This window comes from Brassica napus, chromosome A6 (assembly GCF_020379485.1).
Source record: "Brassica napus cultivar Da-Ae chromosome A6, Da-Ae, whole genome shotgun sequence".
NCBI classification, from domain to species: domain Eukaryota; kingdom Viridiplantae; phylum Streptophyta; class Magnoliopsida; order Brassicales; family Brassicaceae; genus Brassica; species Brassica napus.
In genome coordinates, this window is record NC_063439.1 from 27,144,517 (window position 1) to 27,168,680 (window position 24,164).

Genomic DNA, 24,164 nt, shown 5'->3' on the forward strand with positions numbered 1-24,164 from the left:
CAAAGAAGTTATGATCAAATCTGTAGCATCAGCCATTCCGACATTCCTAATGTCGTGCTATCTCCTCCTTAAAGGATTATGTAAAAAGATATCTAGTGCTACATCTAATTTTTGGTGAAGCTCTGGCCCTAATCCAAAAGGTATGCATTGGATAGCATGGGACAAACTTTATCTCTCTAAGAAAAAAGAAAGAATTGGGTTCCGATCACTCGAAGAGTTTAAGAAAGAAGGAGGGATTGGGTTTGTGTGTCTCACGTCTCTACCAAAGATCAGTTGGCTGATGCTCTTACAAAACCACTCTCTCGCCAACAGTTCATCACATCAATATCCAAGATTGGAGCCACAAGATTACCTTCATCTTAAGGAGGCGTATTAAAGATACAAATGTAGATATGGAAATGGTTGTAATGTCAATATCTCTAACCTATGTTTATCTTTGTAATCACCCTATATATTGTACTCTAATCATCTCTAATAATATCATATTCCACATTCTATAACGATGACGGGCGCGAGTAGAGAGGGGAGAGACGAGAGAACAAGAGTACAGCAGTGATGAGAGAACCTTCTCAACTCATCACTGGAGAGAAGACCCACCAAGGAGGAAGAGCTGCCGGGAGGACTGCAGCGAAGAAGAGGAACCAAAGCTTCATCGGGTATCTCTTTCTCCGTTTAGTAGAAGGTTACGATTCCATAGCACATAAAAACAGATGCAAAAACGATTAAGGAAATGAAAGCAGAGGACATAATTGACAAGAACGGCCAGCATCGGCATAAAACTGCGTTGCAGGCGCCCGAATACATTGATCTACAGAGAACCTCTCTGTGCGTGGGAACGTTAGGGCGAGTTATCCAAAACAAATTAATAGTTGTACAGGAAGATTTTTCTCTATTCTAATGGATAATTGATGATAAAAAAAAAAACAAAAGGTTTGAGAAATTTGAGGCGATTTTTTCAACGGTACGGTAAATATTTTAAATACTTTTTTCATTCAACATTTGCAAATTATATTGTTGTCACATTTTTATGTTATCTGTCACAACAGACGTAATGGTTAAACACTAGAATCATGGAGGTTTATAACTTTTTTCCCGGAATGCGCACGTTTGATTTGAGAATTGGGAATGTCGAGTGGCTTATCCAGGTACGTACAAATGCAGCTACGATACACACATGCGAGAGGCCCCCGACACGGTAGCTTCACGTTTTTGCAATCTTTGTCATCGTAACATTTGCTTTCTGTTGTTGTCATACCTTCATACAGATTATCAAAATAAATAAAAAGGTAGTGATTATTTAATTCAGATTAACCATAGACATAAAAATGACATGACCCCCCCCCCCCCCCCCCCCCCCCCCCCCCCCCCCCCCCCCCCCCCCCCCCTTCCTTCCCTAACAATATATTTAACCAAAACAGAATTCAGATTAATAGTTGATTCTGATATAAAATAAAAACTAAAACTTCAACCAGTTGAATCCAAACTTGATGATTGTTTTCTTGGTTACTATGTTTCAGAAATCTATGAACTCAAACTAAAAGAAACTAAACTGGACCCTCCTAGTTAACATAATTCATTTGACAGAAAGAAACATATTGTAATCTAAGGTTCACATTATTTCAAACTAAATGAAAATAGCATTTATTTAAAATGATACAAAATTGTACTCGTTAATATATATAAAACCCAATTGAATACATGAAAATCACATACATGTTGTAGTCATCAGAGATAGATGTATATATATTATATTTTAATATATGTATGTGTGTGTTTATTGTATATACACTTTGAAAATCATATATTTGTATACAAGCGAAGTACTTACAGAAGGCATATAGAAGGAACATGAACAAGAAGAAGACTGGTTTTGCTGAATTCATCTCTATACTTAAATTACGATATACTATTATTGTTTCTGAAATATAAGCGAAATTTTTCTCTGGTTATTTATGGCTTGTGAGTATGAGGGTAACATGAATTATATATTGCTTTTATTTAGGGAAACAAATTTTTTGACACCAATTTATTATTTTATTCCTAACTTAACTTTTATTATTCTTAATTACTATTTTCACACATATTTGTTTCCTTTCAAGCAAAAAATTAAATAATTATAATATAATTTACTTGATTTTGCTACATATTTTTTTACTTTCCACAGATTTACTTGAAAAACTTAATTAGTATACAAATTAAGAAGTCTTAATTTGATTTAAATTACTTGTGGCCAATTTTGTAAGTTGTATACTAATTAAGTTTTATACAACTTAATTAGTATCAAATTTGCTTTAGTTTTTTTTACACATATTAAGAAAATATCTTCACTTTTTGATTATAAATGTATTGTTTTCTCTATTTAGTGGTTTACAATAGTTTTGGACCAATTGTCTTTTAATACATGATTTTATTTTTGAATTTGTTTAAGTTATTAACCAATAAAAAGTGCATAGGAACACATAAGACATATATCTTTTTGAAAACAAGTTTAGAGAGAAAAAAAACATTTATCTTGCTGAAACATGAGGAGTACTGAATAAAATCAAAAAAAAATTATATTATATATCAAAGTAATTTAAAATTTGCAATATAATATTTTGGAACTTACCAATTTTAATTTGACAAAAATACTATATATATATACATATATATACTAGGACTCTTCTTGCGCTATGCACAAAAATAATTATTTTAAATATTGTTTTATTTCAATTTTTAGAAATAGTTGTTTTACATTCTAACAATATTATTTTTACATTTAACTTCATAAATTTAGAAAAATAAAATCATAAATACAGTTCTATGTATTCTTGCTTCATTTGATTTAGTTTGATTATTTTATTTTTATTAATTTAAATTTCGGTAAAATTAAAATTATATTTTCTAAGAATAACACTTATTTATATCATAATGACTATTTATTTAAATATTTATATCATCCCTAATTTTAAAATTATATATTTAAATCTATATAAATTTAATATATATTTTTTTATTTACTTAAAATATGTTAAACTAGCAAAAATGAATTTGTTAATTTACTTAATGAACCATTAATTAAAAAAAACTATTATTCAATTAAATATTAACAAAATATATATTTGATTAGTATTGTTTTAGTTTTATATTTGTAAGGGACACTTAAATTTGATAATATATATATATATATATATATATATATATTTACTTATTTTATTTTTACCAAATTTTAAAAACATGAACAAATAATTAGTCATTACTATATTTAAAAAATATTGACAAAGGTAATTTTTTGTAACAGAAATTTACTTTAGTGAATTATGTATGAGTTATTAGTTATTACTATATTATAAAAAAATCTTTCCAAAAATATGGATTTTTATTTTTTTTTAAATATACATGTGATAATTAAGTAATGCCATGTCACAATTTCTCAGTGTCTTATAATTTTTTTGGCGAGAATGAATATAGTGATAAGAGATAAGCAAATCATTTCTCAAATAATGTGTAGAAGATTTCAAAAATCTTGAAACAAAAGTAGTTTTTTTTTAAGATTGATATAAGAATTATTAGTTATTACCATATTAAAAAAATTGCCAAAAATATGGATATTATTATAAAAGAAATTATGCATGTTGTCATTAAGTGATATCATATCACAATTTCTCAATGTCATATCATTTTTTGGTAAGAATGAATATGGTGATGAGTCTGATGACACATAATGAAATCACTTCTCAAATAATATATCTTCTACCCAAACAGCCCATCTATGATAGTTTCTGTTTTGAACTTTTATTTTTCATAATTATGAGATACATAAGTAAAAATGATTAATATAATGTCTTAAATTTTAATGTTATTCTTCTATTATTAACCAATTAAATATTCTCTATAACTTTTTATCAACAATTTTAATTTATCAAAACTATTATAAATTTCAAATATTTCCAAAATTTACTTACAGCAAGATATATGATTTAACATTTTAAAACTGATCTAAACTAATTTTTAATAGAAAATATATATTATTAATCTTCCTTTTTGTCATCATATTATTAATCTTTCCGAAAGGGCATAAGCGTACAAATACACCAATGGTTCGAATAAAATATGTACAACAGAGACTACTACTCTATTAAGACTTTGGACGGACAGTACGTAGAAAATACACCAATGGTTCGAATAAAATATACACCAATGTTGTTTAAGCAAAAATCTCATGACTACGTAGAAAATTCGTCTAAACTATTGAAAGAAAATCATTCTGAAAAATTATTGTAAAAAATTGTTGGATTCATGTATTAGTATTTATTACTTTTTGGTTCTACAATTAATTTTTCTAACCATGCGATATTTTAAATGAATCCTATTATTACTCCTCATTCATGTGATGCACTTTTTCTAAAAATATTTTATCGCACAATGTTATGGTTATTACGAAATAATATTATACACCTTGTCTTATGCTCAATAATAGACCTACAATATTTAGACATTAATTATTAAAATGAGTTAGCATATATCATACAACATATTATACCATGTCATCTTACATTATATAGTTCTAAATATTTACAAAATCAATTTGATTAAAACACTTTTGCAAACCATATGTTCAAAACAAAATTATATATATTATGTAAATAACTTTTATAAGAAGTATTTATAATAAAAAAATGTATCAAATTTAAATCTAACCAACTCAATAAATGTAATTCCTATAAATGTATACAAAATATAATGAGAGAGTAAGCATGGGCATTCGGGTCTTTGATGGGGTACGGATCGATTCTTTTCGGGTTTTAGAGAAATTTTGGGTTAGGGTTCGATTCAGTTCATTTCGGATCCGGGTGGGTTCGAGTCCATTATATAAATACTTGTAACATACCTGCAAATTTTAGTTATGTAATGGACTCGATTGGTTCGGATATTCAAAATACCTGAAAACACAAAAAATATTAAAAACACAAAGAAATATCAAAAAAATCAAATATTTAGAAAGATCCAAAATTTTACAAGAAATCTAATCCGAAGAACCAAAAAAACACCCAAATTTTATCTGAATACCTAAAATATATTTTAAAATTTTTTAAGTTCTATCTGAAACCAAAACTATAACCGAAAATTCAAACCAAAAACTTAAAAAGTAGATATAATGCCAAAAAAACATATCTGAAATACACATATATACCTAGTATATAAAAAATATTTGGGTCCTTTATGTACGGGATCCTAGACTCGAACAGAGACCCACGAGTCAAAAAAATATAAAATAGGTATTTTCCCAAAGCAAACATGTATTTTAGGTTTGTTTTTTTTTTCTCTTTTTGTTCCGAGTAAATGTACATGCCTAATAAAGAGTTATATAATTGGTCAGAAAAGTTTCAGATAAATTAATTTATAAATTGTTTTTTATAAAAAAAGTTTAAATAATATGACTTTCTAATATAATAATGTACAACAATCTCAAAATACAAATTCATATCAAAAATTTGTTATAATAAATAAATCTCATTTTTCAAAACTCGGATCAAAATTTAAAAAACGTTAAGAAAACATATTTTATCAAAAAAATAAAAAAAAAACATATTTAATCCACCATATTTTTATAGGATATATTTTGTATTTTAGCATGTATGAAAAATATATCAAATTTTGATTATAAATACACAATTTTTATTAATTAGTTTATCCTCACAATTTTATACTAATAAGAAATCAAAAAACACAAATAATATGTATAGAAGTTTATGATACACCATTATTGACTAATAATTAAATAAAATGTAAAAATGTACTTTTCAAATAGTGTTTTTCAATATATTTGCCTTTCATAAATATTTATTTAGGCTTGCTCAGTATTAGTTCTATAATCTAGACTGGCTCACATATATATTACCAATTTGCATAAGCAAAGTTGTCATCTCAACTTAACCAACCCATTATAAAAAATTCAAAACTATAAAAAGAGAAGAATAGGTGAAGAAGCAAAAGCATATGACGTTCAAACTCTCCAAATAAATAAAACACAAAAGTGCGGCGAATAGTTCTAAGAGTATTCTGAAGAAGAGAAAAGAGGTTAAGAAAACTGGAACAAGAAAATCAAAATGTTTAAGCTTTGGCAGAGGCACGGCCGTAGAACTTGTTCTTTTCCTGGGTAGTCTGGAATTTGCCATGTCCCATCTTTGAGGAAGTGTCGATAAACTTGAGGTTGATCTGCTCCATGGCAAGACGGGAAGTCTGAGTGAGTAGTGACTGTCTAAGAGTCACAACCCTCTTCTTTGGACCCATGCAGCATCCCTTGATCATCAAGTAGTCATCCTTCACCACACCATAGTGTGCGAATCCTCCCATCGGAGTCACATCCTTCTCGGTCCTATCATAGCCACAACAATCATCAGATCAGTTACATAAAACCAAAATAGCAGAGAGTAAGTGAAACAGTAGATAGAGAAATTTCAACTGACCTGTCGTATTCAGTCATGGCAGTGTGTGTCTCCTGACCAACCTTGCCCAACCTGTAAATCTTCTTGTTAAGCTCGGTACGGTGATGGTAACCGTTCTGACCAGCTCTGGCCACAGTGTAGGACACTCTAGCTGGATGCCATGCACCGATACAAGCAACCTTACGAAGACCCCTGTGAGTCTTACGTGGAAGCCTAGTCACACCCCAACGAGTCACAACACCTTCGTAACCTTTACCCTTGGTCACACCAATCACATCAATCATCTCATCCTTCTGGAAAACAGCGTCGATGGGAATCTGCTTCTCAAAGAAGCTGTAGGCAAAGTCGACCTTCTGGGCAATGGTACCACCGTTGACCTGGATCTCCATCATGTGAGCCTTCTTCTGCTTCAACCCCTTCATCTTCCTGATCTGCGTGTGGGCCAAGACACGGATGACAGTTCCGTACTTCTTCATCTTCTCGAGCTGAGACTGGATGCCCTTCTTGCCTTCCTCGGTTTCGTACTGCTTGGCGTATCCAGTGAAGGCCTTCTTCTTGGACTTGGCCCAGTTCTTGTAGAACCTTCTTCTGACCTCCTCGCTCAAATGCTGTGCCCAGACGGTGTTGAGAGACCTCAGGCCACGGGGGGTTTTGACGTAGGCAACAACACCAACGACCACCATGGCGGGTGTCTCAATGATGGTGACAGCCTCGCAGGTCTCCTTCTTGTGAAGCTCTATACAAGATTACACAAGCAAACAAAATAGTATAAGTATTGAAATTTGATTAATAATTTTTAAAAGAAAGAATGAATTAAATGAGAGTGAACTTACTGGATCCGGGCTTCTCGACATCTCTAACAATGTGGGTCATACCGGCCTTGTATCCCATGAAGGCTGTGAACTTGCAAGGCTTGCTTTGGTCATCCTTAGGGAACGCCTTCACTGTTTTTTTCAAGTACACAACATTAGTTTGTAAAAAACAAGACAGAAAACTCCAAAGTAACTTAAAAAAACAAAAAAAAAATCCCAATCATAGTACTAAGAAGTCGGATTAATTTTTTAATTTTCCAAATAATCAAAAGTAGGGTTTCAATGAAACACAAAAAAATACATGTTAAGTTCGATATGATAGATAGATACACAAGCAAGCATTTCAATCTAAATTTAAAGACAATCAGACACATCTCCAGAAGACTTAGAAGGTGTTCCATTAAACTACCTAACGTGTACATTTTTATCTCACTACAAAACATGAGATCTGTTTCGCTTGAAAGAAACCATATGAATAAAAAAAAAAAAAATACCTTTTCCTCTGTGACGGTTAGCTCTCTTCCTTGGAAGGAAACCAAGTGACCCGTGCCTTGGGTGCTCAAACTTCCTGTGAGACATTCTTCCCTTCCTGTTTCATGTTTAAGTACACCATAAGATAAGATTAGAGACAAAGAGGAATCAAATGAGAGAAGGTGAATGAATGACGAAGAAGAGGGGAGAACCTGAAGCTGCTGCGGCTAAAGCTTTACTGCGACGAGAAATGGAGTGTAGAAGCCCTAGTATCTTTTTATATGCGCCTTGTAAAACCCTAAATGTTTTGGACTTTTGATATATGAAACTAGTTTTTCTTATTGGGCCTCGAAAGCCCATCTTTATTATCAACCCATCTTGATCGTGCTCCTCCAAATCTGTTATAATCAAATGTCCGTCTTTGTTTGTTTTTGTTTTTTTTTTAATTTATAGTTTCCAAGTTTATTCAAGGATTTTGACGAGTTTGATAATTCCCAAGTTGTGTTACAAAAAAAAAAAAAGATATAATTCCCAAGTTTTCTCAAAGATAATGATAGTTTTTCTGAAACACCTTTTTTTAACATTTTTTTTTATCTTTGAAATAAACTTCACACAAGAAAAAGGAAAAAAACAGAGAATTGGAATGTGACCATTGTATATTTCTGGTGACAAAAAAAAAGACCATTGTAGATTGATTCCTCTAAGTCTTGCTCATCCCGTTCTTCTATTTATTATTCTTGGCTAAATGAATCCACATTATACAAGCCTTCTTTTGTAGACTCTTGAACATACAGAAAAAAGATCCTGAAAATAGTTGCTACTGATTAGGATGAATGAACGTGTTCACTAAACAAGTAAACAAACTCACCTCAACATCATATATATGGAGAAAAGCAACATACGGGGGAAAGATTAAGTGGCTCTCTCTCAATCTGCATCACCGTCACTGTTGAAACTATTTGCCAAGTTAGTGGATCCGTATGTCTCTGATTATTTTGAAGTAAAAGAACAAGTGACATTACTGTGGCCGTTGTTGTATCATCAGCTCAGGGTTGTACTCCTTTCAGTCCAACAACCTTACAAGATAGAAAAAATTCAGATCTAACCCCATGTACCTTCCCTAAGATCAAAATAAGGTTGGTTCCACATGAAGTATTTATAAAATTAAAAAATTGTATGATTATTTATCTTTATGAAAATATAATTTATTAATTATTAATTAATTAAATGTTGTAGTTTCTACCCAAAAAAAAAATCAAAATTTGTTTTTACTTTTAAAAGCTCACAAAAGTTGGTTTTTTGTTTTTTTTCATAAATTTTTTAAACTTTTCAAAAACTAGTTTCCCTAAATTTTAGGGAATCTATTTATTAGAAATCTTGATTGGCAAATCAAATGGTTTCTACAAAAATAAAAACTAAAAACTAATAAAACTTGATTGGATGAAAAATGGTTTTTGCAAAAACAAAAACCAAAAAACTAAAACAAAAACCACAAACAATCAACCTCTAAATTAATTTCATTGGTTGTTTAAGAGTAAACTGACCATCGTCTATGGAAAATTAAGTTTCGAAGAACGAAACCATGGTTTGGTGGAGATCTGATGCTATATGATGGTTTTCGTGAAGAATTAGATTGTTAACCCTCACTAATCTAATCGGTAAGATGTGACAAAGGAACAAAAGGATTGAGTAATTTCAGGTGATCTAAAAAATGGAACAATTATTTTTTTTATTCAACATTTGCAAGTTATATTGTTGTCACATTTTTATCTTATTTGTCACCACAAACACAATGATCGGAATCATACTGATCTACAACTTTTTTTCCAGAATGCGCACATTTGATTTGACAAGGTGGAATGTAGAGTGACTTTTCCAGGGACAAATACAGCTACCAAATAGACATGCGAGAGGCACTGGACACGGTTGTTTATGAGGTGCTTCTCTGCAATCTATGTTTCCTTGACACTTGCTTTCTGTCATAGTTATACCTTCATAGAGATTATCCCAAAAAGAAATTCAAATAAATAGGTGTTTAATTCGGATTAAACATAAACAATGACATGAAACCCCACTTGCCCTCTCCCTCCCACCTTAAAATGTATACAATTATATATTATGTATAGTACAACATCGAATTCAGATTAATATATTTGATTCTGATCTAAAATTAAAACCGCAAACAATTGGATCCAGATTAGATGACTGGTTTTATTTTGGTTTCTTTTTACAGAAATAGATGAACCCACACCAAAGTAACTGAAATTGATCCCTCCTACATAATATAATTCGTTTGATGAAATAAACAAATTTTAGTCTAAACCTCATATTATTCAAACTAAATGTAAAATAGCATTTACTTGAAATAACAGAAAATTTACCCGCTAGTCTATATATAAAGCCCCCATTTAAGATACATGAAAATCGCCTATATGATATTGTCATCAAATATATAATCTACACAAATATTTGTGTGGGTCTTCGTGTAGATTCATATTGATATAAGCGTAATGAAAAATCAAATATTTAAATTAGGACTCACAGACGGCAGCTACAAGGAACAAGACCAAGAAGAAGGTTGCTTTGTTTGAGTTCATCTTTATACTTTGGTTACTATATTCAATTTTTTTGCGAACCATAGCAATTTAATCTTTAGTTATATATGATTTCTGAGTATGATGGTACAATGAATATGACATTATTTACCATAACTTATTTGATTAACTTCTTATAAAAGACGTATGGTTAATCAGACCACTAGACATATGGACTATTGATTTTTACCATTGGTTACAATTTATAACCAAGATATGGACTTATAGAGTATTAATGATCACTAATTACATTTTAATATATTTCCAAGAAAATAAAAGCCTATATTTAAGAAATATATTATATTTTTACAATGGGTTTTTTACTAGTGAATAACATCTATTATATTTATAAGTTTTATTATAATCTTATTATGAGTTATATATTCACTATATCTCTTTCATACTTATAATTAATTACTATATGTTTTGAGTTGATTTGTACAGCTACATCAAGTAACAAATAACAACTATATGTATTGTCTTCATAAGACACGTGAAGTTTATTTCTCTTCACAAAATATGTGAAATTGGAAATATATATACAAAGATAAAATAAAAGAATTCAATAAATACCAACAAAATTCTGGATAATAAGTTTTAATTAATTTCTGCAGAAAAATTAGCCGACTGGAAAATTTTCCTAGTAAAAAAAAAAAGTTTCAAGCTGAGACAGAAGGGAGGAAAGTCTCCGATGGGGTGACTTTCTTCTCTGAAGGTTTTGTTTTATGAAAAAAATATTGCATCATTTTACAACAAAACCATTATTGTGTTTAACCAAAATATGTTTCTTTTTATTGGAGAGTATGAAAAAGGAGAAATATCTCATTGTACTAGAAAAAGAATGGAATATCCTCCCGTTATTAACAAAGCCATTTGGGACCGTCATTATTGGAACGATGCTTATACTGTCAGTAGAAGATTCACCACCAAAAGATTCAACTTGTAAGGTTCTTACAACTTCAAATACAAACTCACTCCAAATCCTGTATGAAGCAAGGTCTTTTGTTGGATAAAAAATATTATTGTGTTGTAGATTCATGTTGTAGATTCATCATAGATATCTTCTTATCAAAGATGTTAGAATTGTATCACTACACATCAAAAATGGACAAAAAATCTGAAGGCATGTTTTTCAGCCAATTATCAGATCACTTAAAGAAGAAGAACTAACATCAATCAACGAAGGGGTACAGCCTACTTGGTGTCATCTCACATATCCTACATTCCTACCACATGCATTCAGATGCTACGAAACTAATCTATTCATTCAATGGCTTCCCCGACATACATAGACAATTAATGCAATAACCGATCATTTAGAAGAGTCCGCCAGCGAAGATTCTCCTCTTTATGTTATAACATATATTCTCTAAGTTGTTGACAGAGAAACAAAAGGTTTGGGCAAATTTCAAGCGACTATTTTATTGATATTTAAAACAATAACGTAATTTATTTAATACCCTTAGCAACAACAACACAAAAAAAAGAAGGTTTAATTTTCAGGAGACTCACCATTTTTTTACAAGTGAAGAGAAACAAGAAGAAAGAAAGTAAACAACAACAGCAGCAGCAGCAACAAAATTTAAAGATTCTTATATGTATTTCAAGGCTGTCCCGAAGCAACACTTGGAGTAGTCTCCTCCTGTTTATGCGGTTGCAGCTTTGATTCAGAGAGTTTTGAATCGTGTTCTGGTTGGTTTAAATCCTTTGGTGATACAGAGAGTTTTGAATCTTGTTCTGGTTGGTCTAAAGCCTTTGGTGATTCAGAAAAATGAACACTAGCTACTTCCTCAACCTCTTTTTTCTTCTCTTCATCTTCTTGAGCCCTTCCAACTTTCTCCTTCGCCTTTTGTCCGACTTCTTCAGCAGCTTTGCTCACTTTCTCAAACGCACCAGCAACCCACGTGGTACCAGTCAAAACATACCGGTTTTTCATTATGGTGGAGCCAGCATTGCTCACTGTTTGCTCTGCCGCAGCGATTGCTGATTTGGTTTTCTCAGTGACTTGAAACTTCTGATCAACTTCTTTGACTTTCCCGCTCACAGCAGTTGTCCCGGTGTTGATTTTCTCAGTGAACCCAATTCTCTTGTCGAAGGATGTGACTTTAGCTGAAGCTGTTGATGTTAGCTGATGCTTCTCATCAAGGCTTTTTGCTTTAGCTATCGCGTCTTTCCCAAGAATAAACCCTTTCGAAATCATATTGCGTACGACATCTTCAGCCTTTCTGAATACAGATACATCTTCCTTTGGAGGAGATGATGATGATGATTTGTCGCTCTCTTTCGATGATTCCTAAGGACACAAAAATTGAAAGTCACACAAGAGAGTTTTTGCGGTTCAAGAAATGGAATTTTTTTTAAGTAGATTACAATGGAAGCTAACGCATCAGGAGGTAGTTGATAATCTGGTGACATTGTGACCGTGACCGATGAATCAACAATTGTCGCTCCCTGCAAGCAAGATCAACATAACTTGAGGGTGGTCGTGTGCATATATATTTTTTATTGAACATCAAATGCATGTCAAAAAAATTTAGTTAGGGGTCTCAGTTTTTATAAGAAGGTTCCATTTAAAATCGGAGTTTTGTTGGATTACGTAGCTTTCACGTTATAAAAGACGAGTCATGCATGAAACAAAAGTGCTACCAATATAGTCAGTGAACAAGGGTTAAGAGAAAAAAAGAAGTTTACAGTGAGGAGAACTGCGGTCTCAGCTCCTTGTAAATCTTTGAATGTAACATATGCTAGCTTAGAACCTCCTTCATTCTCACTGTAGAAATCAAACCCAAAAGAATGTTTTGTAAGAACAGTTACACCACATAAGAGTTTATTTCAGTGAATTGTAGTAAAAATTTAAAAAAAGAACCGACCCTTGCATCTCTAGGTAAACAATCTCGCCAGAGAAAGAGAAGAATTCTTTGAGTTCTCGTTCTGTGGCTCCTAGAGAAACATTGCTAACTTTGACAGTTACCATCTGCAAATAGACAATGGACTTTTTTTTTCAATCAGAACAGAGCAATGGTAAAACTATTTATTGCCAAAGTTAACGAATTTGTTAGATTATGAATCATTTTGCTTAGCTTGTTCTACAAGTATTTAACTCCAAAGATTGAATAGTTTCATAAAATAAAGACTAACCACATTTGTGTTTCAAACAAAAAAAATTACTAACCACATTTTTCTGAATGATTATTGAGGTCTGGATCCGTAAACATGTGTACATTCCCTAGGGAGAAGCTAATACTAATCACATTTTCAGTATCTCCAAAAAATTAGCGATTGTCAATGTGGATTTGGCCAATTTCAACAGATCTATTCGCATCAGGTGATCAGAATCATAGAAATACGAGACGAGAAAGAAACTCTGGATATGAAAAACTCACCGACATTGCGGAAAAACGCTTAGAAATCTGATGACTGATGTAACGGAAGATTTTCTCTTTAACCAGCGACAAACGAATTTGAAGAAAGAAAATTTTTGATGGTGTGAGAAACAAAAATGTGAATTCTATTTATATTGAGAAAATGGCACGCGTGACTGTCCGGAAACTTCTTCTCTCGCCGGCGACTTTATACGTGTGAAGGGACAGAGAAGGTTGTCGTGCGTAGAGCTTTTGCTTTGTCGGGAATGATTCCATTTAATTAAATAATAACATAGGGAGTATTATTTTAGACGTGACATAATCACTTTATCCACCAATTACAATCATCCACGTCGGACGGCCACTTGTAAAGTAACCTCATCACTGAATATCTTAATTACAATTGTCCCCCGTTGACAGAAAAATTAACCCCCCGGCCGATTTATGAATAGTTAAACTGTGACTGCTCCGTAACTTTAAATAGATAGAGAACAACCAAATTAAACTAGAACTAAATGTTACTGAAACTGATTTTGTGTATATAAATTAGGCATGACCATTTTAATTCAATTTTGGGTTGATTCCATTTTGATTATGTTTAATTTGTATTCGGTTTGATTTATGTTGAGTTTGGTTTATATCGAATTAATATTGGCTTGGATTTTTACAAAAAAAAAATGGCTTGGATTTGGTGTAATTCACTTAAAAGCAATTTACACAACATAAAACAAAACAAACATCACTTTTGATCATCAATGCTAAGAAGTTGAGTTTATATCAAAGGATGGTAATATCTTGATCTCATGAATATATTATTTAAGCTAATCACTAAATATATTGGTTTTGGTTCAGTTCGGTTTTAAACTGAACAAAACCAATCTACTCAAGTTTTTAAAAATATCAATCAAATGTTCTTGGATATATATTTTGGTTTGGTCAGAATTTGGTTTAGTTCAGGTTGATTTCTTTCCCACTCCTAATGCACACCAAATCAAACACAAACTATTCAATTTTCTATACCTTAAAACGCCAAAAGTATGCAAACTTACACTAAACAATAAAATAAGGAGACATTAGTAAGTAAATAGAAATGAAAGGACCAGAAAGAAAAAAACATTGATCTCGCCTTTCATCTCTTCTAATCAGTTATAAAAAAAAACGCTTTTCAAGTTCTGTCTATCTGTCTCCACGATTCACGCCTTGACCCCTCATTCATCATTTTCCCTTCTCAAACCAAATCGTTCATCGTTGGAGAGAGAGAGAGAGATAGGCACGAAAGAGAGAAGATGAGTTTTCAAGATTTGGAAGCTGGCAAAGGAAGATCGAGGAAGATCAATGGCGGTGGTGGTGGTCGTCAAGATTCAACGCAAGCCGTCGCTTCCGGTATCTTCCAGATCAATACCGGAGTCTCCACGTTTCAGCGGCTCGTTAACACGCTCGGTACTCCCAAAGACACGCCCGAGCTCCGTGAGAAGCTGTAAGATTGAAATTTAAAAATCATTTTTTTTTTTTGTAGCTGCTCAGAATTGACTCTAATGGTTGATTTGCGTTATATAGGCACAAGACAAGGTTGCATATTGGACAGCTTGTGAAGGATACTTCTGCTAAGCTTAAAGAAGCTAGTGAAACTGATCATCGAAGCGGTGTCAATGTAAAATTCACAATCTTTCTTCTTTGGTTTTGTTGGAGTTTGATGATGATGGTTGCTGATTGTTTGTTGTAGCCAAGTAAGAAGATTGCAGATGCTAAGCTTGCAAAGGACTTTCAAGCTGTGTTGAAAGAGTTTCAGAAAGCTCAGCAGACAGCTGCTGAAAGAGAAACCGCTTATGCTCCTCTCGTCCCTCCTTCTGCTCATCCCTCTAGGTTTGTCAACAATAAGGTTTTTGGAATGTGAAGCATAAAAAGTTTAAGGCTTTGTTAATATATTTTATATTGAATCATGTTTTAGCTATACAGCGAGTGAAGCTGATAAGATCCCAGAACAGCGGGCACAAGTTATGGAGTCAAAAAGGTTGGTAATAATAATAATAATAATACCCATCTCCAACTCGTTTTGTGATGCAAACTTTATCTTGGTCTTGTTTGATTTGGTTACAGGCAGGAACTTGTATTGTTAGACAACGAGATTGCGTTCAACGAAGCTGTGATCGAAGAAAGAGAGCAAGGGATACAAGAGATCCATACTCAAATTGGCGAGGTTAACGAAATATTCAAAGATCTTGCGGTTCTAGTTAACGACCAAGGAGTCATGATAGGTAAGTTAATCTATTTTAACAAAATGCCCTCAGTTATGCAGTTATAGAGCTCACTTTCTCCTTTTAAATTGGCAGATGATATTGGTACTCACATTGACAACTCTCGAGCTGCAACTGCTCAAGGAAAATCTCAGCTAGCTCAAGCCTCCAAAACACAAAGATCAAACTCATCTCTGGTATAAACACTCAAAACTAAAAGGAACCTTTGGGATGGTTTTAGGCCACACTCTAATGTCTTGATCTTGTTTACAACGCAGACGTGCTTGCTCTTGGTGATATTTGGCATTGTACTCCTGATCGTGATCATCGTACTTGCAGCTTGATTTTGGTAAAGCAAGAACAAGAATTTAAATGTATTCATCGATGTTTAAAGCATCAACGAGTGGGACTACTTGGTATATAAGGCAACTTACAAACAAAAACTTAGAAGTTTGGTTTTGCATTTGTTTGGTTCGGTTTGAGGGTCTATTGGTGAATGTAACAGAGCGTGTGTGTGTGTGTGCGTTGGTTTCTTTTGTTGTGCAAACTATTTGTTGGAGCTTGTCCTATCATTCAAGAAAATGGTTTGAACCGGTTTAATGTTTCCCAAATGTTATTGAGATTTAAGAGGAATCACAAAAAGTCCCGTGACTATCACAAAGAAGAACAAAACGCTTATATCAAAGCTCCTTTGTGTTCTTACATGATTCAACCTTTGAGCTCAATACAGATGCAACAAGGATTGAAAATGCGGATAAAACCGCAGCCACAAATGTAATAACAGAAACATACTCTGTATGACTTCTGATTCCAGCAGGGATATCCCAGACAACGGATCTGGTTTGGGTCTTTGATCTGCCTACTGACAAAACCAAACATCTCCTCTGTTGATGTTCCTGGTTTGGTACATGTCTAGAGCACAAGAACAAGTCTGGCTCTCCAAACTCCACTCTAGAGTATCCACTCTCCCCAATAAGCTGGAGAGATAAGCAGAGAAACAAGATAAACAAAGTGTCTTACTTTGAGATGGAAGTGACAAGAGTTTACCTGATAGCGAGCATGTAAAGGAAGCTCAACGCTGATTTCACCATTCCCATTGATTTCGACATGAATCTCAACGACAGACCTGTTTGATCTGAACGAAGGCTGCTCGAGATCAGTGTCTCCAAACACAGAAACATCACTGAAAGCTGCAAGAGATTCATAATCATAAGATCAAAAGACTTATTAAAGCTAACAGCTTTTTCTAATGATGTTTAACCTCTGCGTTGCTGAAGACTCTGAAGCTCGAAAGGGTCAGCAAAAACACCCAAAGGCAAACGCTCAACGATCACAAGCTCGTGAAGGTGAGACTGACGAAGAAGCTTGATGGTTGTAAGTAGATGACGATGCGAACCTTCACCTGTTACCTCTCTGTGTTGTAGCATTGCTACAACAGGAACATCTTTTTCATAAGGAATGTTCTCAGAACATTGTTGAAGACGCAGGAAGTTTCGAAACTCTGACTCCTTTAAGGAGCTCTGTGTCGTGAAGTAAGACTTCATGATGTATTGGTCGGAGATACAAAACGTGTCGGAATCTAACATGCTTGTTCCAGCCTGTAAGATCATTTATCTATTAAATGATTCGATCTAATCTGAAACATTTTATCTCTGAATCGATCGAGAGGGAGATTGCTAACCTGAGTAGTTGAGATGGAATTCAAACATGACATCGAGAAGAAGATGAAGGTCGCGGCTATCACCGATCTCCCGCGTTTGCTACCCATCGATTGTTTTTTCGAAGTGAGAGTGAGAAGGGAAGAGAGAAAGATAGATTAGCTAACTCTCGATTCCATTTTGTTTCATAACTCTTCTTCAAGCTCTACTACTCGCCGGCGATCAACTGAATAAGTCGCCGGTCAAGCCAGCCCACTCTCGGCCCAGTTTGGTTTCTAAATGGGCCGGTTCAGTCCTTATGTTCAAGCGACAACTTAATTCTTTCTTTTTTTTTTTTAACCACAGAAGAGTGTATATTATTATTAGGTCAGGCCTGGGGAAAGAAAACCTTTTTTTAAACAATATATAAGTATTTATTGTTAAAAAGCGAAAGAGCCCACAATGAGATACGAAAAGACAGAGAAATCTTTTTTGGTCAAAAGACGAAGCGAATTTAAGCTTTTGAAATTGAATTCTCATATCTAAACCTTGTTCATTCAGTAAACTGTTTCATTGCTAACCAAAATTTTGAAAACGTGAAACTACATGATTTTATATTTGAACTTTTACTTTTACTCGATAAATGGTGTTGTCTTTTTTTTTTTTTTGTTATAATCATCTTTGACGTAACGGCAACATGTCAAGAGCGTTTGCAATGTTTTGTTTGAAATAACTTAAACCTTTGTTGGTCATAATTCACAAAGCAAAATTGTGTTCATAGTCTGTATACGTTGTCTAAAACAATTGTGTTCTCTGTGATCTCAAGAAGTCATTTTTCATACTATTTCAAAGTTTGCAAAGATTTAAGATTTTGATTCAATCATGTGTGTTTGCATTCGTATGTTACTTGTTTTAACGTAGCATTTATGTGTTAGTTATCATTATCTATCAGATTTCATATACGAATGTTAAACGGTTAAAAGCAAAACGTAAACTAAGTTTTGTCTTCTTTTTGCTTTTCACGTTTAATTTTACAATTTCCCAAGAAAAGTTCTGATACACACAAAAATCATAACCTTTAAAGACGAATACATTGCTGAAACGCATACCCTAATAAAATAAAATAAAAACAAAGCAAGATCTAATGGGATACCATTCTGAATTGTCCAACGCCAAAGTTTTGGATTGGAATGAAAAATGTAGGTCCGTTGTGGTGGTGGAGATGATTGATCGATATATGGCCCATTTATTCTTTATTTTCTAAAAATCCCTTTATAATACGAAATTCTCCTATAAAACATTCAATTAACTTAAAGTAACTAAGCAGGTACGCACGCTGTATAATCTTTATTATCTTTCTAGGAAGAAGAATCCATAATTCGATTTCATCTTACAATATAGAAATATATATGTTGGAGTTAAGCAAAATTTATAATGATATCTTAGTTACGAATAAGTATCACGATTCACGATATCAATTAACTTTGTTTTTGATTACATTTTAAAACAATATTATTTGCAAACTTTTATTCTCAATAAATAACATATTGTGGGAAAAGAGAAGCCTTTAAGGAAATTGAGTTAATGGAAACCCAACTTTGTTCATATGCTTTTAATTTATTTATTTAAAATTTGGCAATAGCTTAATTAGCGTTGCTCTTACTTTCTTCTATATATACATTTGTGCTACCTAACTCATATGTCTTCAATATCTCTCTACGTTCATTTTCTCTCCCAACAATAATAAACAAAGATTATTCGATTCAAGCCAAGATCGACGACTAACGTTCATGTTTCAAGGTCTCGTATTCAAATATACGCATACATACATACTTGTCTCATGCCTGGCTCCCTGTATGCCACAAGTAGATATTGATTTTGGTTGAAAAAATCAGCTGCCAGTGGCGTACAAGGAGTCAAGCATGACCTAGAACATATGGTAACTCAATTACATATATGTAAATATGCGTGCATATATGATGTTTTATTTGGATTTCTGTTTTAAGTTTATTTTTGACTTTTGATCGTAAATGAAACAAGTTTTATAGTTTGATATATGGATTTATATTTTATCATCAGTTTCTTTAAAATGGTTTGTTTTCCCCGATTTGGTACAACTTTAATCCTGATTTCTTAAATAGCTACTTGATCAAGATTATATATATACGTTTTTCTCGAGTTCATAAAAAAGAATTATATATACACGCTTTTGAAGTGATTTGTTTTTAGTTCTCATTTAACATCATAACGAGTGGAGTAAGCCCTTTCTCAAAAAAAAACGATCAGAACGGATGGTCTGTGCACAAATTTTTACTTCAGTCGTGTTTCTCTTCTAAATTAAAACTATATTAAAAAATTCTTCATTTTATGTGATTTGCAGACAGCAGTTTAAATTAACCTTTGCTTAGGAGTTAGGAGAGTAATCGGTTTCTGTTTTCTACTCCTTTAACATATAAATTTCTAATTTCTAGTGTTAATCTTTTTTTTAATATTTTAGAAATGATTCATGGCGGTCAAAAAGACGGTATGAATTCTGGAAAGAAAAAGCGTGTAATAAACTTTTGGTGATAGACACGAAACGTTAACAATCAATCAGAATATATCATTGACTTCATATTTGAATTCTTGGAACAAAAAAAAACCAGAATCTAGGCGTTAATTAAGTTTTTCAAATTTGAATGGTTTCCAAAGCCCATATAACCAATCACGGGACATGATAATTTTTAGCCATTGTCATAATTAGTTATGAACAAAATTGAGTGAAAAACGCTATATAATAGCTGCATTCTATTTCTTAAGAGGTTATTATTCATTGAGACAATTCTCTTACGAGTTCCACATTCCAAATGTAAAACCCGTTTGTATCTGAAGCTGTTATACTGTTGTTCAGAGTCTCAGACACATGATAAAACAGTAAATCTTTTTAACCTTAGCAAAGTTACGATAAATCTGTTGGTTCACATCATCAACACTGTATAGTCCAACTAAAAGCGCCTAAGACCTATTTGGTTTGTTCAGAGTCGAAACAGTTGATGTTTTTTATCTTAATAAAGTTATCTTTCTGTGAAACAGTTATATGATAAAACTCCATAACTGTTGTAGGCTTGTAGCTCAGTTTAAGCACTTCTGTATATGATAAATCTGTTAAGCAAATCATCAAAAGAACTGTTTTTAAAAAACTCTCAGGTATAACCATAACTGTTGCAACATTACACTGAGTTTTATATCATATTGTCATAAAACGATACAAAGGCGACAAGTATATCAAAGCTAAAGGAGAAGAAAGAGGTTCACATCAAACCACATTTTATAGCCCAACTAAAACCGCCTAAACCCGCTTTGTTTTCTTCTTCTTAGAGAAGCTTTCAGGAGTTCTGCTTTCTTGTTTACGCTTAGTCCCTGCAAATTTCTTACCACCGCTCTCTTTTGAGCCTTTCGCGTTTGCTTTCGCTTTCCTTGCAGCAACGGCAGGCCGCTTCTGACTTCGCTGCTTCACAGCACTCTTACTATCAGCACCCTTGTTGCCTTCACTGCTGCTACTTCTAGGTCTCATCTTTGACTGCGCAGGGCTTTTCTGATAAGGCTTCTTCTTATCATCATCACCGGATTTTGAAGCTCGTACACCTTGATACGAAATATTAGCCTTCCCGGTGGCAGTTGGTGTGACCACTTTGTCCTTGTGTTGTCTTTTCTCAGCTGGAGAGTAAGCTTCAGAGGGATTGGTCTTTCTCTTCGATGGTGTTGCATCAGGCTTGGCTCGAGAGATACGCAACTCTCTTTCTCTAAGCTTCAAATACCCTTTCTTGATCACAAGATTTGCAGCTTCCTAAACCGAATAAAAGGACTCTTATCAGTCCCAAACCTTAGAAGAATCAAAAAGTTTTTTTTACTAAACGTACCTTTGTTTTAAACAAGACGTAAGCTATTCCTTTTCCAATGTTCAGGTGAGGATCTCTAATAACACGAACAGCTTCTAGATTGTTCTCTAGATTGCTCTTCCCAGTAAACAACTGATACACCTCCTCATCCTGCGTTCAAACAAAACTGAGAATCTGAAACTATGTTGCATAATCACAACCGAACAAGAGAGCCCTGAGGTTTCTACTACTACTACTAACCTTAACGTCAAAAGGGAGATTGCCTATAAAGACTGTCCTCTTAGAATCATACAAAAGAGTATCCTGACCTTCACCTTTCAGCTTCTTACGAGGTGGACATGCTCTATCCACACGGATATGATTCCCATCAATCTGAATACAATCCAAACACCACTAATCAGAAGCTACACATAACTCCTTTAGACTCAAACCATAAAGAGAAATGTTAAAGCTATTATATTACCAGAGACATGTTAAGAGCCAAAGAAGCTTCAGCAGATTGCTCAGTCTCAAACACAACATAAGCATGAACACTGCACTTTCAAAAACACTAACATTAAAGACTTCTCCTTAACAGAAACTTCAACATCAGGATACACAAACAGGGCTTTAAAGCACAGACCTTGAGGCTTTCTCGTTGATTTGCTTCAACATGATAGCTCCTTTCCTCGTCCTCTTCGACTAAACCAAATCAAAACAATCTACTTCAAACACCAACTAAAAAATCAAACCTTTAAGAGAAAAAAAGTTGAGAAACTCACATCGACAATAGGCACAGAGCGTATCCTCACGGATTCAACCTCACCGAACTTACTAAACTCCTTCAAGATAAGCTTCTTCTTAACCTTCAAGGGCAAGTTCCCAACGAAGACAGTTCTAAGAAGCTTACTCTCGTCGTCAAACCCTTCCTTCGAAACCATCGTGTCCGCCACTTCATCAGCTTTCTTCCTCTTCTCACCAACCTTCTTCGTCGTCTCCTCCACGGTTCCGTACTTCTTCGTCTCGTACTCGCTCTCAATCTCGTCTCTCTTCCTCTTCTTCCTCTTCGACTCCAACCCACTTCCCTCAACATCACCCTCGGCGTCGGAATCTGAAGCCAAAGTTTTCACCTTTTTGGATTTCTTCGCCTTCACGGGCGAAGCTGTTGCTTCCTCCTCCTTGTCGTTATCGACATTAGGTTCTGGGTCAGGCTTCTTTCGCCGGAAAGGGTTGTTGTCGGAGAAGAGACTCGAAAAGCCAGAGCTTTCTCCGGCTTCAGCAGCCTCGCCGGAGAAGAGAGTGGTGAAGACCCCTGATTGGGTCTGAGATTCTTCGGCTTTCGCCTCCTTCGTTGTTGTCTTCTTCCCCATCCTTGTTCGATTTCAAAGGGAGAGAGAGAGAGAGAGAGAGAGAGAGAGAGAGAGAGAGAGAGAGAGGAGAAAGATTTGAGGAAACCCTAAATTGAAGTTTGGAACTTTAGAAAATTAAGGGTTTGTTATTGACTGTTAACCACAGAGCGGCGGCAGGCCGGATTTGAAAGGACCGAAACAACCCGTTAACTATTAGGCCCAATAGCGAATATTAGTGGGCTGAAGCACTTTTGGTCCAATAAGAAGAGAAAACATTAGAGAGTGAATATACTTATTTGATCCAAAGATGCATTAGTCTAGAAATGATTTTATTTTTAATGATTACAAAATTTTGGACCCTCATATTTTCTAGGGCGAGATACTGTATATATCATCATGATAAATTAGTCTCTTTAAACTATCTCCAACCCATACCTATTTTTTCCTCTATAATTCCCACAAAAGTAGAATCTATTATATAGTAAGTTTTGCTCTAATAATTTACTTTATAATAGAGTTACTCACATAAGTTTTTTTTTCAGAAACTTTGTAGTAATCAAAAGGAGATATTTATTGGAAACTTAGTTGGTGGATGAATGAAAGACCTCATCAAAGGATCAATACCTTAGTCTGTTATTATGGTAGTGTCAGGATAAAATATAATCTTTTAGGGAGAGTAGTTTTTGAATTATCTACCTATTGATAGGACCATAAGGATCTTCTGAGCGTTAATTATTTATCTAGTGATACTATGCATATCTAACCTGAGAACTATGATACTTGTGATGAATCTAAAACATAAAAGAAGAAATTGAAAAAAAAACATGAGATATTGTTCATCCAGACTTCACTTTTCAATGTCAGATAGCTACTTCAGAACTAGTAATTTCCAACAATCCACTAAAACAACTAAAACTCGAATATAAATTTTCTTTACAAAATGAAACAGTGGTCTAGAATCCTTAAAAACTTTAAAAGATAGCATTAGCACACAGCCACACATCAAAATAGATCTTTAAATTGTAAGATATTTTTTTTACTAAATTGTCTATAGTTCCTGAAATCTCATGACGGTCCAATATGTGCATTTCTCTTACAATCAACTATTAGGATTACATTTTTTTTTTAAACTATTAGGATTATAAGTGAAAATGACTTTATACTTTAATCGTTCTACAGAATTTCTTACACACGTGGATAATAGAGACATGTATTGGTTTACGCCAATAATCGCCTAAACTAATCTTTCACCTAACCAAAGGCACAAACTGAAATTAAGTACAAATAGTTAACTTAGATACAAAGAGTATACCTTTCACTTCCATTCCATCCGGCTCTCATCCTTCTGAGCCAAGTCCCACATCTCTCCTTCTTCCTTAATTCATTTGCCATATGTTCAAGTGTACTTATACAAATCTTA

At 33.6% G+C, this 24,164-nt stretch overlaps 5 protein-coding genes and 1 pseudogene across 5 annotated transcripts; 1 reads left to right on the forward strand and 5 right to left on the reverse strand.

The window, feature by feature from the left end:
* Positions 1-5,980: 5,980 nt before the first annotated feature.
* On the reverse strand, positions 5,981-8,008 carry LOC106432417 (60S ribosomal protein L3-1). The gene is made up of 5 exons (XM_013873249.3): positions 7,924-8,008; positions 7,735-7,829; positions 7,262-7,372; positions 6,450-7,164; positions 5,981-6,358 (listed from the first exon to the last, which is right to left on the reverse strand). The coding sequence occupies exons 2-5, from the start codon at positions 7,817-7,819 to the stop codon at positions 6,094-6,096; spliced, it is 1,176 nt and encodes a 391-aa protein (XP_013728703.2). The 5' UTR covers positions 7,820-7,829; positions 7,924-8,008; the 3' UTR covers positions 5,981-6,093.
* A 1,423-nt stretch (positions 8,009-9,431) lies between these two features.
* On the reverse strand, positions 9,432-11,621 carry LOC111210936 (annotated as a pseudogene).
* Positions 11,622-11,785: 164 nt separating this feature from the next.
* Positions 11,786-13,968, reverse strand: LOC106432418 (binding partner of ACD11 1-like). The gene is made up of 5 exons (XM_013873250.3): positions 13,689-13,968; positions 13,176-13,279; positions 12,997-13,075; positions 12,676-12,756; positions 11,786-12,598 (listed from the first exon to the last, which is right to left on the reverse strand). Exons 1-5 carry the CDS (start codon positions 13,692-13,694, stop codon positions 11,909-11,911), a joined length of 960 nt encoding a protein of 319 aa, XP_013728704.2. The 5' UTR covers positions 13,695-13,968; the 3' UTR covers positions 11,786-11,908.
* Positions 13,969-14,824: 856 nt separating this feature from the next.
* Positions 14,825-16,501, forward strand: LOC106402106 (syntaxin-22-like). The gene is made up of 7 exons (XM_013842759.3): positions 14,825-15,144; positions 15,225-15,318; positions 15,391-15,530; positions 15,616-15,678; positions 15,765-15,922; positions 15,998-16,098; positions 16,180-16,501. Exons 1-7 carry the CDS (start codon positions 14,954-14,956, stop codon positions 16,243-16,245), a joined length of 813 nt encoding a protein of 270 aa, XP_013698213.1. The 5' UTR covers positions 14,825-14,953; the 3' UTR covers positions 16,246-16,501.
* On the reverse strand, positions 16,502-17,840 carry LOC106402104. The gene is made up of 4 exons (XM_013842758.3): positions 17,583-17,840; positions 17,163-17,499; positions 16,949-17,091; positions 16,502-16,878 (listed from the first exon to the last, which is right to left on the reverse strand). Exons 1-4 carry the CDS (start codon positions 17,667-17,669, stop codon positions 16,582-16,584), a joined length of 864 nt encoding a protein of 287 aa, XP_013698212.2. The 5' UTR covers positions 17,670-17,840; the 3' UTR covers positions 16,502-16,581.
* A 2,866-nt stretch (positions 17,841-20,706) lies between these two features.
* On the reverse strand, positions 20,707-22,894 carry LOC106401951 (RNA-binding protein 34-like). Its single transcript, XM_013842576.3, has 6 exons — positions 22,178-22,894; positions 22,039-22,097; positions 21,880-21,949; positions 21,657-21,788; positions 21,438-21,566; positions 20,707-21,364 (listed from the first exon to the last, which is right to left on the reverse strand). The coding sequence occupies exons 1-6, from the start codon at positions 22,763-22,765 to the stop codon at positions 20,867-20,869; spliced, it is 1,476 nt and encodes a 491-aa protein (XP_013698030.2). The 5' UTR covers positions 22,766-22,894; the 3' UTR covers positions 20,707-20,866.
* Between the last annotated feature and the right edge of the window lie 1,270 nt (positions 22,895-24,164).

Bases quoted from the DNA above. Each gene is read 5' to 3' on its own strand.
- LOC106432417 (XM_013873249.3), bottom strand. From the start codon at position 7,819: ATGTCTCACAGGAAGTTTGAGCACCCAAGGCACGGGTCACTTGGTTTC. The intron at 7,373-7,734 runs GTATTTTTTTTT...TGAAAAAAACAG, and splicing joins TAACCGTCACAGAGGAAAAG to TGAAGGCGTTCCCTAAGGAT. The intron at 7,165-7,261 runs GTAAGTTCACTC...AATCTTGTATAG, and splicing joins TGTCGAGAAGCCCGGATCCA to AGCTTCACAAGAAGGAGACC.
- LOC106432418 (XM_013873250.3), bottom strand. The intron at 12,757-12,996 runs GTAAACTTCTTT...TCTTGCTTGCAG, and splicing joins AGACCGCAGTTCTCCTCACT to GGAGCGACAATTGTTGATTC. The intron at 12,599-12,675 runs GTAATCTACTTA...TTGTGTCCTTAG, and splicing joins CTGATGCGTTAGCTTCCATT to GAATCATCGAAAGAGAGCGA.
- LOC106402106 (XM_013842759.3), top strand. From the start codon at position 14,954: ATGAGTTTTCAAGATTTGGAAGCTGGCAAAGGAAGATCGAGGAAGATC. The intron at 15,145-15,224 runs GTAAGATTGAAA...TGCGTTATATAG, and splicing joins CCCGAGCTCCGTGAGAAGCT to GCACAAGACAAGGTTGCATA. The intron at 16,099-16,179 runs GTATAAACACTC...TTTACAACGCAG, and splicing joins AAAGATCAAACTCATCTCTG to ACGTGCTTGCTCTTGGTGAT.
- LOC106402104 (XM_013842758.3), bottom strand. From the start codon at position 17,669: ATGGGTAGCAAACGCGGGAGATCGGTGATAGCCGCGACCTTCATCTTC. The intron at 17,500-17,582 runs GTTAGCAATCTC...ATGATCTTACAG, and splicing joins ATTCCATCTCAACTACTCAG to GCTGGAACAAGCATGTTAGA. The intron at 17,092-17,162 runs GTTAAACATCAT...AATCTCTTGCAG, and splicing joins GAGTCTTCAGCAACGCAGAG to CTTTCAGTGATGTTTCTGTG.
- LOC106401951 (XM_013842576.3), bottom strand. From the start codon at position 22,765: ATGGGGAAGAAGACAACAACGAAGGAGGCGAAAGCCGAAGAATCTCAG. The intron at 21,567-21,656 runs GTTAGTAGTAGT...GTTTGAACGCAG, and splicing joins ATCTCCCTTTTGACGTTAAG to GATGAGGAGGTGTATCAGTT. The intron at 21,365-21,437 runs GTACGTTTAGTA...TATTCGGTTTAG, and splicing joins ACGTCTTGTTTAAAACAAAG to GAAGCTGCAAATCTTGTGAT.